At 50.6% G+C, this 16,678-nt stretch overlaps 1 protein-coding gene across 1 annotated transcript in view; it reads right to left on the bottom strand.

Moving 5' to 3' along the window:
* The window catches only part of HDAC3 (histone deacetylase 3), a 30,624-nt gene extending 16,593 nt beyond the window's left edge, over positions 1-14,031 (bottom strand). Inside the window, exons 1-2 of the mRNA XM_075900018.1 lie at positions 13,830-14,031; positions 12,842-12,924 (exon numbers count right to left, since the gene is read on the bottom strand). Coding sequence (XP_075756133.1) covers positions 12,842-12,924; positions 13,830-13,884 — 138 coding nt within the window. The 5' untranslated portion in view covers positions 13,885-14,031. The remainder of the gene's footprint in view (positions 1-12,841; positions 12,925-13,829) is intronic.
* Positions 14,032-16,678: the final 2,647 nt, after the last annotated feature.

The following is a 16,678-nucleotide window of genomic DNA, read 5'->3' as shown; positions in this document are numbered from 1 at the left end:
CGGTCTGGCTAGGCAAGGAGACTGGAACAAGAAGCTGGGAGGAGACAAAACTGGAACACGGACAGAAGAGTTTATGACCTCCAGAGCAGATTTCCCTCCCCCACAAAGAACCTGGAATGGAAACCCAGATCCCAGGAACCCCCACTCCTCTGCTACCAACAGAAATCTCTGACACCATCTCCTTGCACACTACAGTGTCAAAGTGTAACTGTTTACAGGTGCCTGATGAGCCTGGGCTCACTGGTTAACATGCCCGGTTACACGAAGCCTCCGCCTCACCCGCTGCTATGGGGGGGGAGAACAGGTGAGAGCACATTGGCTCCTGCCTCCTCCTCCCTCCCCCCCCCTATAAATGTGTAACCACTGAAGACTTCCTGACTTTGAGTACTTGACTTTGCAACCTTAATATGTTAACAGCCTGCTTTGTGAGCTACAAGTGTAGCAATATCGCCACCTGCCAATAGCGTGGCCAGTGTAATAAACGGTAAAGTGTTCAAATGCTGCCTAGCTGCACAGGCAAGACAGAAGGGAACATTTGGTTTGAAAGCTGCGATGAAGGCTTGTAAGTGTGTAATGTTCCCTATTTATGAGGTCTAACCAGTGAGACTGATAATGACACTGTCAAACACAGAAGTTTGAAACTCTGATAATCCCCTTCCGATAACTAGAACTCATGACTTCACTGCAATGAAAGTGTGTTGCAATACTGAAAATAACCAGGCCTGGGCAAAATATGGCCCGTGGGCCAAATTTGGCCCGTCAAGCCACCAGATCCGGCCTGTGGACACACTGGGGAGTCCCAGGCAGGCTCCTCTGCTTGCTCCTGCAGCCTTGCATGCCACTCAGAAAACAGTTCTCTTTAAAACCTGTGAGCCCGGGGGGTAAGGGGGAACGCGCAAGGGAGAGGCTCCAGGCTTAACTCCCACCCCGAGCACAAGCCCATTGGCCGGCTTCTGGAAAGAAGCTGGCCAATGGGAGCTTCCTGTTTGAATAACCATGCCCCCGTCCCCTCCAGCGCAGCTATTCACACAAGCATGTGGCCGTGCAGCCTGTGCAGGCATAGGACAGCCAGGCAGGCAGAGAAGCGTTTTAAGCTCTGCAAGCATTGAGCTCTGCAGGCAGGCAGGGCTGCTGGCTGGTAAGTCTCCTGGCCAGAGCCTGCCTCTGGCATCCTAGCCCCTCTTTTCCCCAATGCTCTGCCCCCCACCCCTCTACTCACCATATCCAATCCTCTGCCCCCCCCTCCTGCACCAGTGCCCCCTCCCATATCTGGCATCCCATCCCCCTGCCCCAGATCACAACCCCTTTCTACCGTAGGTTACAACTCCCACACCCCAGTTCCCTCCTCTAGGTCACAACTGTCTCCTTTACCCAAACTCCCTCCCAGACCCCACTCTCCCTCCCGCACTCCACTCTCTTACCCTACGCTCCCTTCTGCACCCAAACTCCATCCCAGACCCCGCACCTCTTCCATTAAGAGCATGGCAGAGCGTGGCCCTCACCACTTTCCAAAATCTTGGAGTGGCTCCCCGACAAAAATTATTGCCCACCCCGATTTAGACAAAGGCATCTCAGGACTTCCAAGCCAGCCTCAGTTTAGTGTCATGACCCTAATCCCGTGATCTTTGACAATTTCTCACCTCAGTAATTTGTGGCCATGATGTAGTCATGGCAAGAAACCATGGCTGATGAGGGTGTTTGAGAACGGGAGGTGGGAAATGCAGGCTCAGAGATCGCGCATGCCACGGTAAGGAATACTAGTGCCGGGATGGGAAGGGGAGAAGATGGATGCTAATGAGAGTAGTGGGGGGAGAGCGCGGGAGGTTTGGAACTAGTACTGCTGCAGGTCTTCCCCTTCCCACACATCACATTCTGCTCTAGAAGAGACATTTAAATAGGGAGACACACTGATTAAGTGTCATGTCTCAGGCAAGGGAGACTGTTAACGCGGCATTTCCCTGGTTGCAATGAAGTGCACTGATCATCAAGAATGCACAGAGCTGAATATACCTGTTCATTGATGCAAGAGGCATAAAACCCACCACACAGTACACCACCAGGAACAACTGCTCCCATTGCACATTAGACAAGGGCCCTGGGAAGACTGAGGACACAACAATTAAATATTTGTGTGTCTTATGGTCTGTATCAGACACAACACCGAAGAACAGAGCCAGCTAATGAAGGAATTCAGTCCATACAGTGGTGAAGAAACTGCCTACAGCACTATCAAAACCCACTAGCTAGCATGAAACAAAGACCCCCTCATGCCCGCACTGCCACACACCTTATTTACCCACACATTGGTGCAGAAAAGGAGGAATTCAGGCAACTGGCAAACGCCAAACCTCTTGTATTGGTGAACATCCTGAGCCAGTTTACAAGAGGGGTGCCCAGGGAGCAAACAAACATGGCTCTTCTGAAAGGTTCCCCAAACCCAGCAGCAACCAACACATTTTGCAAAGACTACCTCAAAAAAGAATGCATTGGACATCCATTAATTTTCTTGCCTTTCATTCTATGGAACGCCTCCTTGCTATTGTGTGGAAATGATTTATCTTCTCTACTCCATCCATAACTTTGTGTCACTGAATCATGCCCTCTTGTTTGTCTGCCGTCTCAAGTTTAAGACCGAAGTTTTTCCCCATTTCTCTTCATAGCTCTGTGAACCTCTTTCAGTACCAGTCTGTAACCCTCTTCTCTTTCTGTTACATCTTGAGACAGGGTCATCAGAGGTGAACAAAATTTCCATGCAAAGATATACCATCTAATGTATACAGGCAGTCCCCGGGTTACATCAATCCGACTTACGTCAGATCCCTAGTTACAAACGGGGGGCGCAGCTAGTGCGGGGTGCCTCCACCACTGTCGCCGCCTCCGGCGTCGCGGGGGGCACTTCCCCCCAGCAGACCAGGGAGACGCGGAGCTAGCGCCCCCCTCCCCACACCCCAGCAGAACAGGGAGACGCGGAGCGGCTTTTCTCGCCGCGGAGGACACGAGTCTGCTAGGAAGAACAAGACACCAGCCAAAAGGGGGCACCCCAGAGCGGAAAAATTAATTTCCTAGGGAACAGCGGGAGCAGCAGGCAGTGAGACCCATTGTGTTACAGTCCCCACCTTGGGAGCAACAGCTCTTTCCCTCTTCAGCACTAGAGCTGCAAGTATCTTGTTAGCGTCACGTGAAATTAACAAGTCCCTTCCAGCCTGGCAGAGGTGAAGCTGAAAAATTACCCAGTGGTGTGGGTGGGCAAGAATGGGGAAGAGCAGGGCAGAGGGGAAGAGGGGATAAGCCCCAACCCCACAACCTGGCTGGAGCGGAGCAGGGTAAGCCCCGAGGGGATGGGTCTGGTTGCAAAGTGGGTGAGTGGACAATGAGGACCCACCTGTGGCTAAACTCCTGTTCCCAACACAGAATTTTTCTTTAAAATTAATCCTGTGGATAAATTCACACACACACGTCACAAGAAGGGATTTCCATTTTCTGCTCAGCAGAATACAACAACAGCTTTGATTGTATCAATATTTCACTGTGCTCGCCAATGACTATTGATTACACTTAATACCCATTTCACTGAACCATCTGTAACAAATTCTATTTGGAACAGTAATATGCATTGAATACACTTTTTTTAGTTATAAAAAACAAAGATTCTGACTATTAAATGAACAACTGGGATCTTTCAGGTACCCAAAAAGGAAGATTTGGATATAGCATGAAACACTGAAACTTATGATCAATTTTTAATTAAAATATCAACGAAAAAAACCTTCATATCAAAACAGTATGTGTTTTTCTTAGAATAAGGAAGTTGTATGAGAATCAGGGTCTTTTCCACCTAACTCCAGCCCCCAAAACATGTACCAGTTCCGACTTACATACAAATTCAACTTAAGAACAAACCTACAGTCCCTATCTTGTACGTAACCCGGGGACTGCCTGTATTTGCATTTGCATGTCTGTTGGCTCAAGAACTCTTCTGAAACAGTAAGAACTAGGACCACCAAATTCAGTGTACAACTTCCTCTTATCACTTACAGTAAGGTAATGGTTTGGTTGTGCCAGGAAAATAGGACGTGACTGGAGTGAGATTTCTATATGGTTTTATGCAAAGCAAAGAGACCATCACCAGGTAAGTGAAAGGGGCTGGCTGGGGACCGGCCGTCCCATGGACTGCTCCATCCCCAAGCCTCCCACCCCCAGGTACCCTTTAGGGATGGTGGGTGGGGTTGAAGCTTATTCATCTGGGAACATTGCTGGCTGTTCCCCTTCAGCAGGGAGCAAGGAGAATGTGCACAGTTTGCTGCATCCCTCACTCTGGATGGGGAGTGCCAAGGGACTCATCCCAGCCAGAGAACAAGCATCTTCCCTTGGCTGTGCTCACTGGAGCTGCAGTGACCACAGAGACACACTTCTCACCTGATCCCAAGCTGCTGTGGTGAGAGAAGGCTAGGGCCGTCTTCTCCCTGGGGCAGCCTGCAGACTAAACCCCGCCCCCAGCCCCGCCCCAGAGCAATGTCCTCAATGAAGAAAAACAAAACTCAATTGTGTTAAGGACCCAACACCAGGAAATCAGTTGTCACTGAGTTATCCATGATGCTCGGATTTCTTTTTCCTTAATACAAGAGGACAGCAATATATATTCCTTCCAACGTGAATCACCTTGCATGCCTGTCATTGCATTTCACCTACTGCTGTGCTGCCCGGTTGTCCCACTTCATTAGGCCTCTTTGAAATTCTGAACTTCTGAAGAATCTAAATTATGCAAAAACCCAGGACTTGCCACCCATCTAGCTTAATAGCCAGAAGCCAGTAATAAAGCCCAGATCCTCAAAGATGTTAGGTGCCTAATTCAATGGTAATAGAAATGTAGCCGTGTTAGTCTGGTGTAGCTGAAGCAAATACAGGACAATGTAGCACTTTAAAGACTAACAAGATGGTTTATTAGATGATGAGCTTTCGTGGGCCAGACCCACTTCCTCAGATCAAGTAGTGGAAGAAAACAGTCACAACCATAATTCAATGGGAGTTAGACACCTAAGCACCTTTTGAGGATGTAGGCCTACCTGCTCCAGAGTAGGATGTAACAACTACTGCCGTAAGCAAACTATTCCTTGTGAATAGGAGCTGCAAACAGGGAGTTTTGAGAGGGGGTTCTCTAGGTAAAGGAGGAGTAAATACGGGACCCTTGAGGTAAGTGGCTGTCTGTAGTGTGTGTTTGTGTGTGGGGGGCGAGGGCGGGGGGTTACTTGCTGTGTGCCGAGCTTGTGTTTGTCTGTTTGGTTTTTTTGAAGGAGCGTGTGCTGTGGCCTTCTAAAGGTTCAGATGCCTCTGTTAATTGGCTGAGCCTTAGTCGGGGGAGGGGCTACCAGGGCTTTATAAAGCTGAGAGCCAGCGAGCAGGGAGCCTGCGAACAGGAGCAGTGAACAGGGAGTTTAGAGGGGGAGGTTAGAGGGCGCTAGTTTCTCCTGACCTTCTTTAAACATAACTTTTATAATAATCTATATTCCAGACATTTAATAAGAAGCCCAGTTTATAATTAAACTTATTCATTACAAACATGGAGACAGAAGCCCAGCAGCAGAGTGAGGGCTATCCTGTTTATTGTGTCGAGTGTAACATGTATGATTACCTGCCCTGTGGGCGGGTGGCGTATGTGTGCACCCGTTGCAAGGAGCTCCTGACCCTCAGAGACCGAGTTCGGGCTTTGGAGGCCAGGGTGGCTGAACTGGAGGAGCTAAGGGAGCTAGAGAGCTATGTTGATGAGACTTTCCAGGACACTGTAGTACTGTCCCACCTCCAGTCTGAGAGCCCCAGTGCTCTTAGGGAGAATGAAAGTCTCAAGGGAACAGAGCATTCAATGGGAGCAGAGAGAAACCATCCCGTAGTTGGGACCCTCCTCCCAGAGGATGTTGTGGTATCCTCTCGCACTGAGGAGTCCTCTGAGGGGTAGGGAATGCCAGTTGTTAGGAAGAGGCAGGTATTAACAGTGGGTGATTCGACCATTAGAAACACAGATAGTTGGGTTTGTGATGACCAGGAGAACCGTATGGTCACTTATCTGCCTGGTGCAAAAGTTGAGGATCTCGAGGGATCTAGATAGACTTATGTGTAGTGCTGGGGAGGAGCCAGTGGCCGTGGTACATGTAGGTACCAATGACGTAGGGAAGGGTAGGAGAGATGTCCTGGAGCCCAAATTTAGGTTGCTAGGAAAGAGATTGAAATCCAGGACCTCTATTGTGGCATTCTCAGAAATGGTTCCAGTTCCACATGCAGGGCAAGGTAGGCAGGCAGAACTTCAGAGTCTCAATGCGTGGATGAGACGATGGTGTAGGGAAGAGGGGTTTGGATTTATTAGGAACTGGGGACACTTTTGGGAGAGGGGGAGCCTATACAGGAAGGATGGGCTCCACCTAAACCAGGGTGGAACCAGACTACTGGCACTAAACATTAAAAAGGCCGTAGAGCAGTTTTTAAACTAAGAGATCGGGGAAAGCTGATTGGTGCGGAGAAGCACATAAATCGGATGGAGACTTCTCTTAGAGGAGAATCCATTGATAGAGATTCTCTAAGCTGTAGTCAGAAAGAGAGGAGGGGAGAGGACAAACCATGGGCCAGAACAGACAAACAATCACATATAAAGGAATCCAATGCATCAGGGGAATGTCAGACAAATAAACAGTGACAAATTTTTAAAGTGCTTCTACACAAATGCTAGGAATCTGACCAATAACATGGGTGAACTAGAGTACCTTGTATTAAAGGAGGAGATTGATATAATAGGCCTCACTGAAGCCTGGTGGAATGAGGAAAATCTGTGGGACACAATCATACCGGGATATAAAATATATCGGAAGGATAGAGCAGGCCATGTGGGTGGCAGAGTGGAACTGTATGTGAAAGATAATGCAGAATCAAATGAAATAAAAATATTAAATGAATCAACATGTTCAATAGAATCGCTAAGGATAGTAATTCCATGCTCCAATAATAAAAATTTAGCGGTAGGGATATATTATCGACCACCTGACCAGGACAGTGATACTGACATAGAAATGCTGAGGGAGATTAGAGAGGCTACCAAAATAAAGAACTCTATAATAATGGGCAGGGCTCGACAATCTATGTAATCTATTCGCCCAGGGCGAGTAGATTACAACCCGGAAGAGCCGGGTTCGGGCGATCTGTGCATGGGAGATTTTAATGGGAGATTTTAATTATCCCCATATTGACTGGGTACATGTCACCTCAGGAGGGAGAAGCAGAGATAACATTTCTCAATGGCTTAAATGACTGCTTCTTGGAGCAGCTGGTACAGGAACCCACAAGGGGAGAGGCAATTCTCGATTTAGTCCTGAGTGGAGTGCAGGATCAGTTCCAGGAGATAACCGTTTGGGAATAGTGACCATAATATAATAACATTTAACATTCCTATGGTGGGAAGAACACCTCAGCAGTCCAGCACTCTGGCATTTAATTTCAAAAAGGGGAATTACACAAAAATGAGGAGGTTAGTTAAACAGAAATTAAAAGGCACAATGACTAGAGCCAAATCCCTGCAAGCTTCATGGAAACTTTTTAAAGACACCATAATAGAAGCCCAACTTAAATGTATACCCCAAATTAAAAGACATAGTAAGAGACCTAAAAAAGTCACCGTGGCTTAAACACCATGTAAAAGCAAGGGACAAAAAGGCATCTTTCAAGAAGTGGAAGTCCAATCCTAGTGAGATAAATAGAAAGGAAGATTTGACAGTGTTTATGGAGTGTAAAAATATAATAAGAAAAGCAAAAAAAGATTTCGAGGAACAGCTAGCCAAAAACTCAAAAAGAAATAGCAAAATGGTTTAAGTACATTAGAAGCAGGAAGCCTGTTCAAAAACCAGTGGGTCCTCTAGACGATCAAGATATAAAAGGAGCAATCTAGGACAATAAAGCCATTGCGGAGAAACTAAATGATTTCTTTGCTTCAGTCTTCATGGCTGAGGACATTAGGGAGATTACCAAATCTGCACCGTCCTTTGTGGGTGATGAATCTGAGGAACTGTCCTGGATTGAAGTGTCATTAGAGGAGGTTTTGGAACAAATAGATTAACTTAATGTTAACGAATTACCAGGACCGGATGGCATTCATCCAAGGGTTCTAAAAGAACTCAAATGGGAAACTGCTGAACTATTATCTGTGGTTTGTAACCTATCCTTTAAATCAGCTTCCATACCTAATGACGGGAAGGTAGCTAATGGGACACCAATATTTAAAAAGGGCTCTAGAGGCGATCCTGGCAATTACAGACAGGTAAGTCTAACTTCAGTACCGGGCAAACTAGTCAAAACAATAGTAAAGAATAAAATTGTCAGGCACGTAGAAGAACATAATTTGTTGGACAAAAGTCAATATGGTTTCTGTAAAGGGAAATCACGTCTTACTAATCTATTAGAGTTCTTTAAAGGGGTTAACAAACATGCAGACAAGGGGGATCCCGTAGATATAGTATACTTAGATTTTCAGAAAGCCTTTGACAAGGTCCCTCACCAAAGGCTCTTGTGTAAATTACATTCTCATGGGATAAGAGGGAAGGTCCTTTCTTGGATTGAGAACTGGTTAAAAGACAGGAAACAAAGGGTAGGAATAAATGGTAAATTTTCAGAATGGAGAGGGGTAACTAGTGGTGTCCCCCAACGGTCAGTCCTGGGACCAATCCTGTTCAACTTATTCATAAATGATCTGGAGAAAGGGGTAAGCAGCGAGGTGGTAAAGTTTGCGGATGATACTGAACTGTTTAAGATACTCAAGACAGACACAGACTGTGAAGAACTTCAAAAAGATCTCACCAAACTGAGTGATTGGGCAACAAAATGGCAAATGAAATTTAATGTGGATAAGTGTAAAGTAATGCACATCGGGAAAAATAACCCCAACTATACGTACAGTATGATGGGGGCTAATTTGGCTTTGACAAATCAGGAAAGAGATCTTGATAGAGGATAGTTCTCTGAAAACATCCACACAGTGTACAGCGGCGGTCAAAAAGGCAAACAGGATGTTAGGAATTATTAAGAAGGATAGAAAATAAGACACAGAATATCTTACTGCCCTGTATATAACTATGGTACGCCCACCTCTTGAATACTGTGTACAGATGTGGTCTCCTCACCTCAAAAAAGATATTTTGGCCTTGGAAAGGGTTCAGAAAAGGGCAACTAAAATGATTAGGGGTTTGGAATGGGTCCCATATGAAGAAAGGTTAAAGCAACTGGGACTTTTCAGTTTAGAAAAGAGGAGACTGAGGGGGGGATATGATAGAGGTCTATAAAATCATGAGTGGTGTGGAGAGGGTGAATAAAGAAAAGTTATTTATTAGTTCCCATAATATAAGAACTAGAGGACACCAAATGAAGTTAATGGGTAGCAGGTTTAAAACTAATAAAAGAAAGTTCTTCTTCACACAGCATGTAGTCAACCTGTGGAACTCGTTGCCAGAGGAGGCTTTGAAGGCTAGGACTATAACAGAGTTTAAAGAGAAGCTAGATACTTGGACTACACAGAAGTCTTCCAGTGGGTACATCAACTCATCTAGGCATTTGCCTACATTTACAACTGGCTACATAAAAAGCACCAGTGAAGTCAGTACAAACTACAATTTCATACAATTACTTATTTATACTGTTCTATATATTATATTATACGGTAACATAATGCACATACACTCATGGTACTAGACATGCATTTTATGTCATTTGCTGATGCATGTAAGCACATTAATGAAGTTGAAGTTGTCATGGCACAATATAAAAATTCAGATTTTTAAATGAGCTGTAAGCAGCAGTGACAGTAAACGCTGTAAGAAAGTGAATAGGACTAAAAAAATCCCATCAGTTCTGGGAGGAATATATTGTTTTTGGAGTCACATCTACAAATAGCAATCCACCTCAAGCTTTGTGTTTCCTTTGTGGAGAAATTATCAAATAAAAGTATGGAGCCAGCACATTTGTAATGACATTTGATAACAAAAAACACCTTGTACATGCGGGTAAGCCGATAGGAGGTTTTTTTCAGAAAGAGTGGAGTTCTAGACTTCCCAGCTTAAAATGAAAGCTTCAACTTTTTCTACAAAAGCACTCAAAGCTTCATATGCTGTCTCCTTCCTGGCAGCAAAATCAAAGATCTTATTCTGCCTGCCACCGTGGTGCTTGCAGAACACATGCTTGATTAAAAAAAAAAAAAAAAAAACAGCCAATACTCTCAAGAAAGTACCCTTCTCAGATGACACTATCACAGAATAGAAGAAATCATTGAGGATATTGTTTCTCAATTCGTAGAGAAACTTAAAATGGCAAAAACATTTGCCCTTCAGCTTGATGAGTTCACGGATAATAGTGGAGAAGCTCTGCTAAGTGCTTACATTTGCTACTCTGAAACTATGGATATCAATGAGCATGTAACATTTTGAAAAAGTATAAAGGCAAACACTACTGAAAAGGATCTTTTTATAATAAAAGTCAGTTTGTTAAAATACAGGCAGTCCCCGAGTTACGCAGATCTGACTTACGTCGGATCCGCACTTACGAACGGGGCTCTCTCGCCCCGGAGCTCGCAGGCAACGGGACCGCCCAGAGCGCAGCGGTCCCACCACCTCGACCTCTGGGGCGAGAAAAGCTGCTCCGGGTGCCCCTGGTCTGCTGGGGACCATCTCCAGCAGACCAGGGACACGGGGAGCAAAGCCGCAGCGGCGGCGGGGTGCCTCCAGCTTCCTGTAGTCAGCCCCTGGTCAGTTTCAGGAGCAGCGGCTGAATCTGGAGCCAGTTCCGACTTACATACAAATTCAACTTAAGAACAAACCTATAGTCCCTATCTTGTACGTAACCCGGGGACTGCCTGTACAGGATTTGAGTTGGAATGTATGCAAATTTGTCTGCACTGACGGAGCCAAGACAATGACTAGGAGAGAAAATTCTTCCTTGCAGACGATACAGTGCATCAAACACACAGAGATCTTGTTTCATAAAAAAGTTCTGAACTGCATCAAGTTTTAAACGAGTATGTCAGAACTGTCAATTTTATCAAATCCATGCCATTCCATGCTCAGCTGTTTTGCATTCTTTGTCAAGAGAAGGGGTCAGATCATAAGGAATTGTTGCTTCACACTGAGGTTCACTGGCTTTCAAAAGGCAAAGTACTTGATGGATGCTTTGAATTATACCCATTTAATAAGTTTTTCTCTGATCATTCATCCCTGTTTGTTTCTGTGTTTGACAACATCCTGTGGTTAGTACAACTTGCCTACCTTGCAGACATATCTAGCAAGCTGAATGATTACAATTTGTCCATGAAAGGCCATGACACCAACAATCTGAATCTTTACGATAAAGTGAATGCTTTTATCAAGAAAACTAAATTCTGGAAGTCCAAATGTCAAGTCAAAGACTTTACCTGTTTTTCAGTGTTTTATTAATATATCACGGAGGCCTAAATAGGGGAAACTGAGCTGAGCAAAATGATTTCTCCAACATTCAGCACAACTCAGCTCAACGCAACTGGGTAAGAAACCTTGTTCATCTTGCCAAATGTTAGCAGCAGTAACCTCTCTGCTGGACAGCAAGATTATATTCTTCAGTTTTCCCTCAGGCCATAGTCTGCAAATATAATGATTCTACACTAACCTAGTTCTGGTGTTCAATGCAGAAAAAGAGTACATTAACTGTGGGAATCATGCTTTGGGAGGTCTGTTATCTTTCAGGTCGGCATATCTTTGAACAGTCTCATTTTCTGCTATGACTGCCACCGAGACACAATGTGGAGAAAAACCTCTAACTTGCTGTCACTTCACTGTCAACCAAAAGAATAAGGCTCACAAGTGAAAAAGAGGCTCAACTACCACACTGGAATATCGCAGAAACATTTCAATCAATATATTTTGCAATTATTTGGCAAAAATGAGAAAGTCAGAAATGTTGCAGTAATAGTGCACTGTGACACTTTTGCATTTTTATACCTCGTTTTATAAGCATGTATTTTTAAGTGAAGTGAAACTTGAAATACAGACAAGAAACCAAACTCCTAAAAAGAACACAGAATTCTGGAAAAGTTGAGAACCACTGACTTAAAGCATCCCCAGCAAATAGAGAGTCATGCCAGTGGTCCCCAGCGCGGTGCCCACGGGCGCCATGGCGCTTGCCGGGCAATTTCTGTGCAGCCGCCGAGTGAATGGGACCAGCCCCGCCCCCACCCCCGGGTGCATGGGCGGTGCCAGCCCCCTGGGCACACGGCGTATGGGCAGCGTCGGCCCCGGGCGCGCAGCACATGAGCGACCCCGTCCCCAGGTGCACAGTGTTTGGGTGGCCCTGCCCCCGGGTGTGCGGTGCAAGGGCTGTGCCGGCCCCGGGCACACGGTGTTTGGGCGGCCCCATGCGTGGGCATGCGGCACATGAGCAGCGCCGGCCCCAGGTGCGGAGAGTTTGGGCAGCCCTGCCCCCAGGTGCATGGCACAAGGGCGGTGCCGGCCTCTGGGCGTGCAGCACGGGAGCGGCGCCGGCCCCGGGAGTGCAGCGCATGGGTGGCACCAGCACCAGGCACGTGCACAGCTCCGCCCCTGGGTGCGTGTGTGACCCTGCTGCCAGGTGCCCAGCGCCTGAGTAGCCCTGCCCCCGGGCACCTGGCAGCCCCAAAAGGTTGGGGACCACTGTTCTAGCCTAATATGGCGAAATGACTTTCGTCAGCAAGAATAAGACATATTATAAAATGGGGACGAGCATATTTCATAGCCGCGTTTTAACATAGTTACATTTGAACCATGTGGAGGGCTTTCCAGGACACCAACCCCAATACCTGACAAGCAATGCTTACAATCATCTTCTTGTAGAGCCCATAGTGAAGCACCAGACTGTGGGTCAGTGCCAGGCGATGAGGCTTCATGGGGTGCCCTGCGCCTGGAAACAATAGAGGCGATCAGCACCCACAGATCATACACTGGATTGCAGCCAGACACCCCACTCCCCTGCCCACAGGCCCAGCCCCCGACTCCCCCACAGGCCCAGCCCCCCTTGCAGGCCCAGCCCCCCCGACACCCCCAATAGGCCCAGACCTCCCGACTCCCCCACAGGCCCAGCCCCCCTTGCAGGCCCAGCCCCCCCGACCCCCCCACAGGCCCAGTGCCCCCTGCAGGCCCAGCCCCCCCGACCCCCCCAACAGGCCCAGTGCCCCCTGCAGGCCCAGCCCCCCCGACCCCCCCAACAGGCCCAGACCCCCCGACTCCCCCACAGGCCCAGCCCCCCTTGCAGGCCCAGCCCCCCCGACCCCCCCAACAGGCCCAGCGCCCCCCGACCCCCCCACAGGCCCAGCGCCCCCTGCAGGCCCAGCCCCCCCGACCCCCCCACCAGGCCCAGCCCCCCCCGACCCCCCCACAGGCCCAGCGCCCCCCGCAGGCCCAGCCCCCCCGACCCCCCCACAGGCCCAGCGCCCCCTGCAGGCCCAGCCCCCCCCGACCCCCCCAACAGGCCCAGCGCCCCCCGCAGGCCCAGCCCCCCCGACCCCCCCACAGGCCCCGCCCCCCCCCGACCCCCCCAACAGGCCCAGCCCCCCCGACCCCCCCACAGGCCCAGCGCCCCCTGCAGGCCCAGCCCCCCCCGACCCCCCAACAGGCCCAGCGCCCCCCGCAGGCCCCGCCCCCCCCCGACCCCCCCAACAGGCCCCGCCCCCCCGACCCCCCCACAGGCCCAGCGCCCCCCGCAGGCCCAGCCCCCCCGACCCCCCCACAGGCCCCGCCCCCCCGACCCCCCCACAGGCCCAGCGCCCCCTGCAGGCCCCGCCCCCCACACAGGCCCCGCCCCCGCACCGTAGTGGAAGTTGCCCACGTCCGGGTCGTAGAAGTAGGCCACGGTCTTAGCCATGGCGCGGCGCCGCCAGCACCCGCCGCCCCGCTCCGCGCCCCGCCCACAACCGGGCACGTCACCGCGCCGCCCCGCCCCGCCCCCGGCGCTCGCACGAGCTCGCTCGCCCGGCGCTGCGGCTGCGCGGGTTGGCCGGGGGCGGGGTCCGGCAGGCTCCTGGCGCGCGGCTGCGCCCGGCCCCGCCCGCTGCAGGGGGAGTCGCTGCGCGCGCAGCTCGCGCGAGCTCCCGGCCTGGCGCCCTGCTCTCCGCTGAACGCCACTGAACAGGGGAAGGAGGAAGTGGGCGGGGCTGTCCGTGCCAGGCTCCGCCCCCAGCACCGCCCCGCAGTGCCCATTGGCCAGAGGCAGCGCCGAGCCGCCTCCTCGTGGGAGCTGGAGGGGCGAGGCGCTGCCCCTGCACGCCCTGTATTGACCGGCCAGGGGAGGGGCAGGGGGCAGGGCTCAGAGCACGTGGGAAGTTGGCAGCTCAGGGGCCTGGGGGCAGGAAGCTGAGCCCTCCCCAAGGCACAGCCACAGAAATAAGTGGGCCAGTCTTTAATAGTGCTGTGAGGGGGAGCTGAGGTTCCCGGCCCTGCAGCCCCGCAGCAGCAAGAACAGAGGGTTTATTGCTTCTCCAGGGCACAGCCCAGCCTAGACGTGATGGCTACAGCTAGACTGGCATGATTTTCCGCAAATGCTTTTAACGGAATTCTCATCGCAATAGAAAGGATTGTCCCAAAAAAGCTATCGGACAGCCCTACGACAGACTACTGAGGCAGCTGCTGTCTTATGAATTAAGAGTCAGTTTCAGGAACGTGCCTTTCTGGAGAGGAGCTAGCCAAAATGTAGCAATTTGCTGACAAAATCTCCCCACCACAATCTTTTCTTCTTATGTGGGTCTGAAGGGAACGGGAACTGTTCTAGGCAGACTCATCTTATCCATAGGATGGTATGGGGCGGCTGCCCCCAGACCCTGTGCGTTGGGGGCCCCAGTGGCAGCCACCTGAACCATCCTATGAATGGGACCTGCAAGGCCTAGGGCAGCTGTTGGGATTACCTGGGGGGGGCAGGGCACAACACCCCAGCAGTGGTCCCCGTCCCAACCCCGCACTCGCAGCAGCAAGAGTCAGAGCAACCTGCTCCACTCTGCCCCATGGCCCATCTCCCAGCCCACATCGTTCCAGTTCAGCAGTGGCCATGGGCAGGGGCTCCAGGCCCCTTTGAATGGCCTGGCCCTGGGGCAGCTGCCCCTTTGCCCCGTCAGCGGCCTAGTTGCGCGTGGCTTGGAAGCGTGCCTCTCTCGCCAATAGAAGATGATCCAGTACAGTGTCTCCAATCCCTGAGACTGACACAGCTACAACTGCACATTTGAACACGGCCAGACAAGCTCTGTTGCTCCCACACATCCAGGCCTTATTGCTGATGACCCCAGAGCCTGGCTGTCCCCCAGCCCTCGGCCTGCACATCCCTGTCAGTCCCTGGCACTGGCAGGCATCTTCCCCAGCCGAGTTCCTGCCTGGGTGTGGCTGGGGCAGGAAGGGTGTCAGTCAGGGCGTTCGCACTGCTGTGGGCTGGGCAGGGTGTTTGCCGCGTGTGACCAGTGACTGCGTGAGAAGCAAAGTGCAGCGCAGCCTCTGGTCATTTTCGTCACTTTGGGCAATAAGCCAGAGGCCCAGCGCCTGTGAAGGCCCCATCCCTCTGAGGCACCCCTGACTCACAGCCCTGCTTGGCTAGAATGCAGCTGTTGAGGGAGGTCTCAGCTGTGAGGCAGAGGTTCTCAGGCAGCCAGGGCATGGAGGGCTTTGACCATGGCAGCAGAAATCCAACGCTGCCCTCAGTGTCCCTAGGCAGCCAGTGCGGAGTGGAGTGCTGGGCAGATATACCCTGGCAGGCTGCGCCGCTGTGGACTAGACTAGCTGGAACATTTCAGGGTGAGAGGTTTCATTCCTCAGTCAAATGAGCCACAGTCCCCAAGCCCAGAGGTCCTGAATTCCTGGGCTGACAGCCAGGTCTGTGCCTGCTCGGATGGGGGCAATTGGCCGCTCCGTTGCATATGGGAGTCGGCACTTTTGCCTTTGTGGTGTTGGGGTATTAACAGCGTTAAAGGGGCCAAATGGCACTGATGCCTCTGGCAGCACGAAGCATTGGAAAGGAGGCTGGGGTGGCACTGGCAGACCAGGTGGCAGCTCATGCCCAAGTCCCAGGCCTCACTGGACGCTTACAAATGCCTGGCTGGACACAAGGCCAACGCAGCTCAAAGTGCTTGTTCGTATGGGAGAAGGTCTGGGGCATTTAACCCTCCTGGAACGGCATGGATGCTGCCTGCTTTGCTGTCACGTATCCGTCTCCCATTACGGTGCAAGAGCAAACACGGACCCTGCATGCAGCCCTGCCACTAAATCCCCAGCCAGGGAGAAAGAAGCCCTGGGTAATGCAAATGAAGAACTTTAACCACAAAGGGCATAAGTCTTGTTCATTGCAACGATGCAAAGGAACTGGCAGATCGCTATGTCTCTGCTACCACTTGAGAATGGGAGACTGAGACTCACTTGCACAGGTATTTCACCGGCTCTCACCTCTCAGTAACTCCCAGCGAGTCACCCTTCAGAAAGCCGCTCTGGACCAGCACGGCTTTGCTGGGAGAGCGAGGCTACAGACTGAGCCAGGGGACTGACTGGGGACTGAACTGAACCTGCATGTGTAGAATCTTTGTCACACAGTCCCGCTTGCGTCTAGGGGACGGGCTGGGGCTTCGTGGTAAGGCCCCTGCGCTGTGGCGGGAGGTCACATTGCTTGGTGCAAGCTAGTTACAGAA

Source organism: Pelodiscus sinensis, chromosome 17 (assembly GCF_049634645.1).
Source record: "Pelodiscus sinensis isolate JC-2024 chromosome 17, ASM4963464v1, whole genome shotgun sequence".
NCBI lineage: Eukaryota > Metazoa > Chordata > Testudines > Trionychidae > Pelodiscus > Pelodiscus sinensis.
This window is presented reverse-complemented; position numbering and strand designations above follow the sequence as displayed.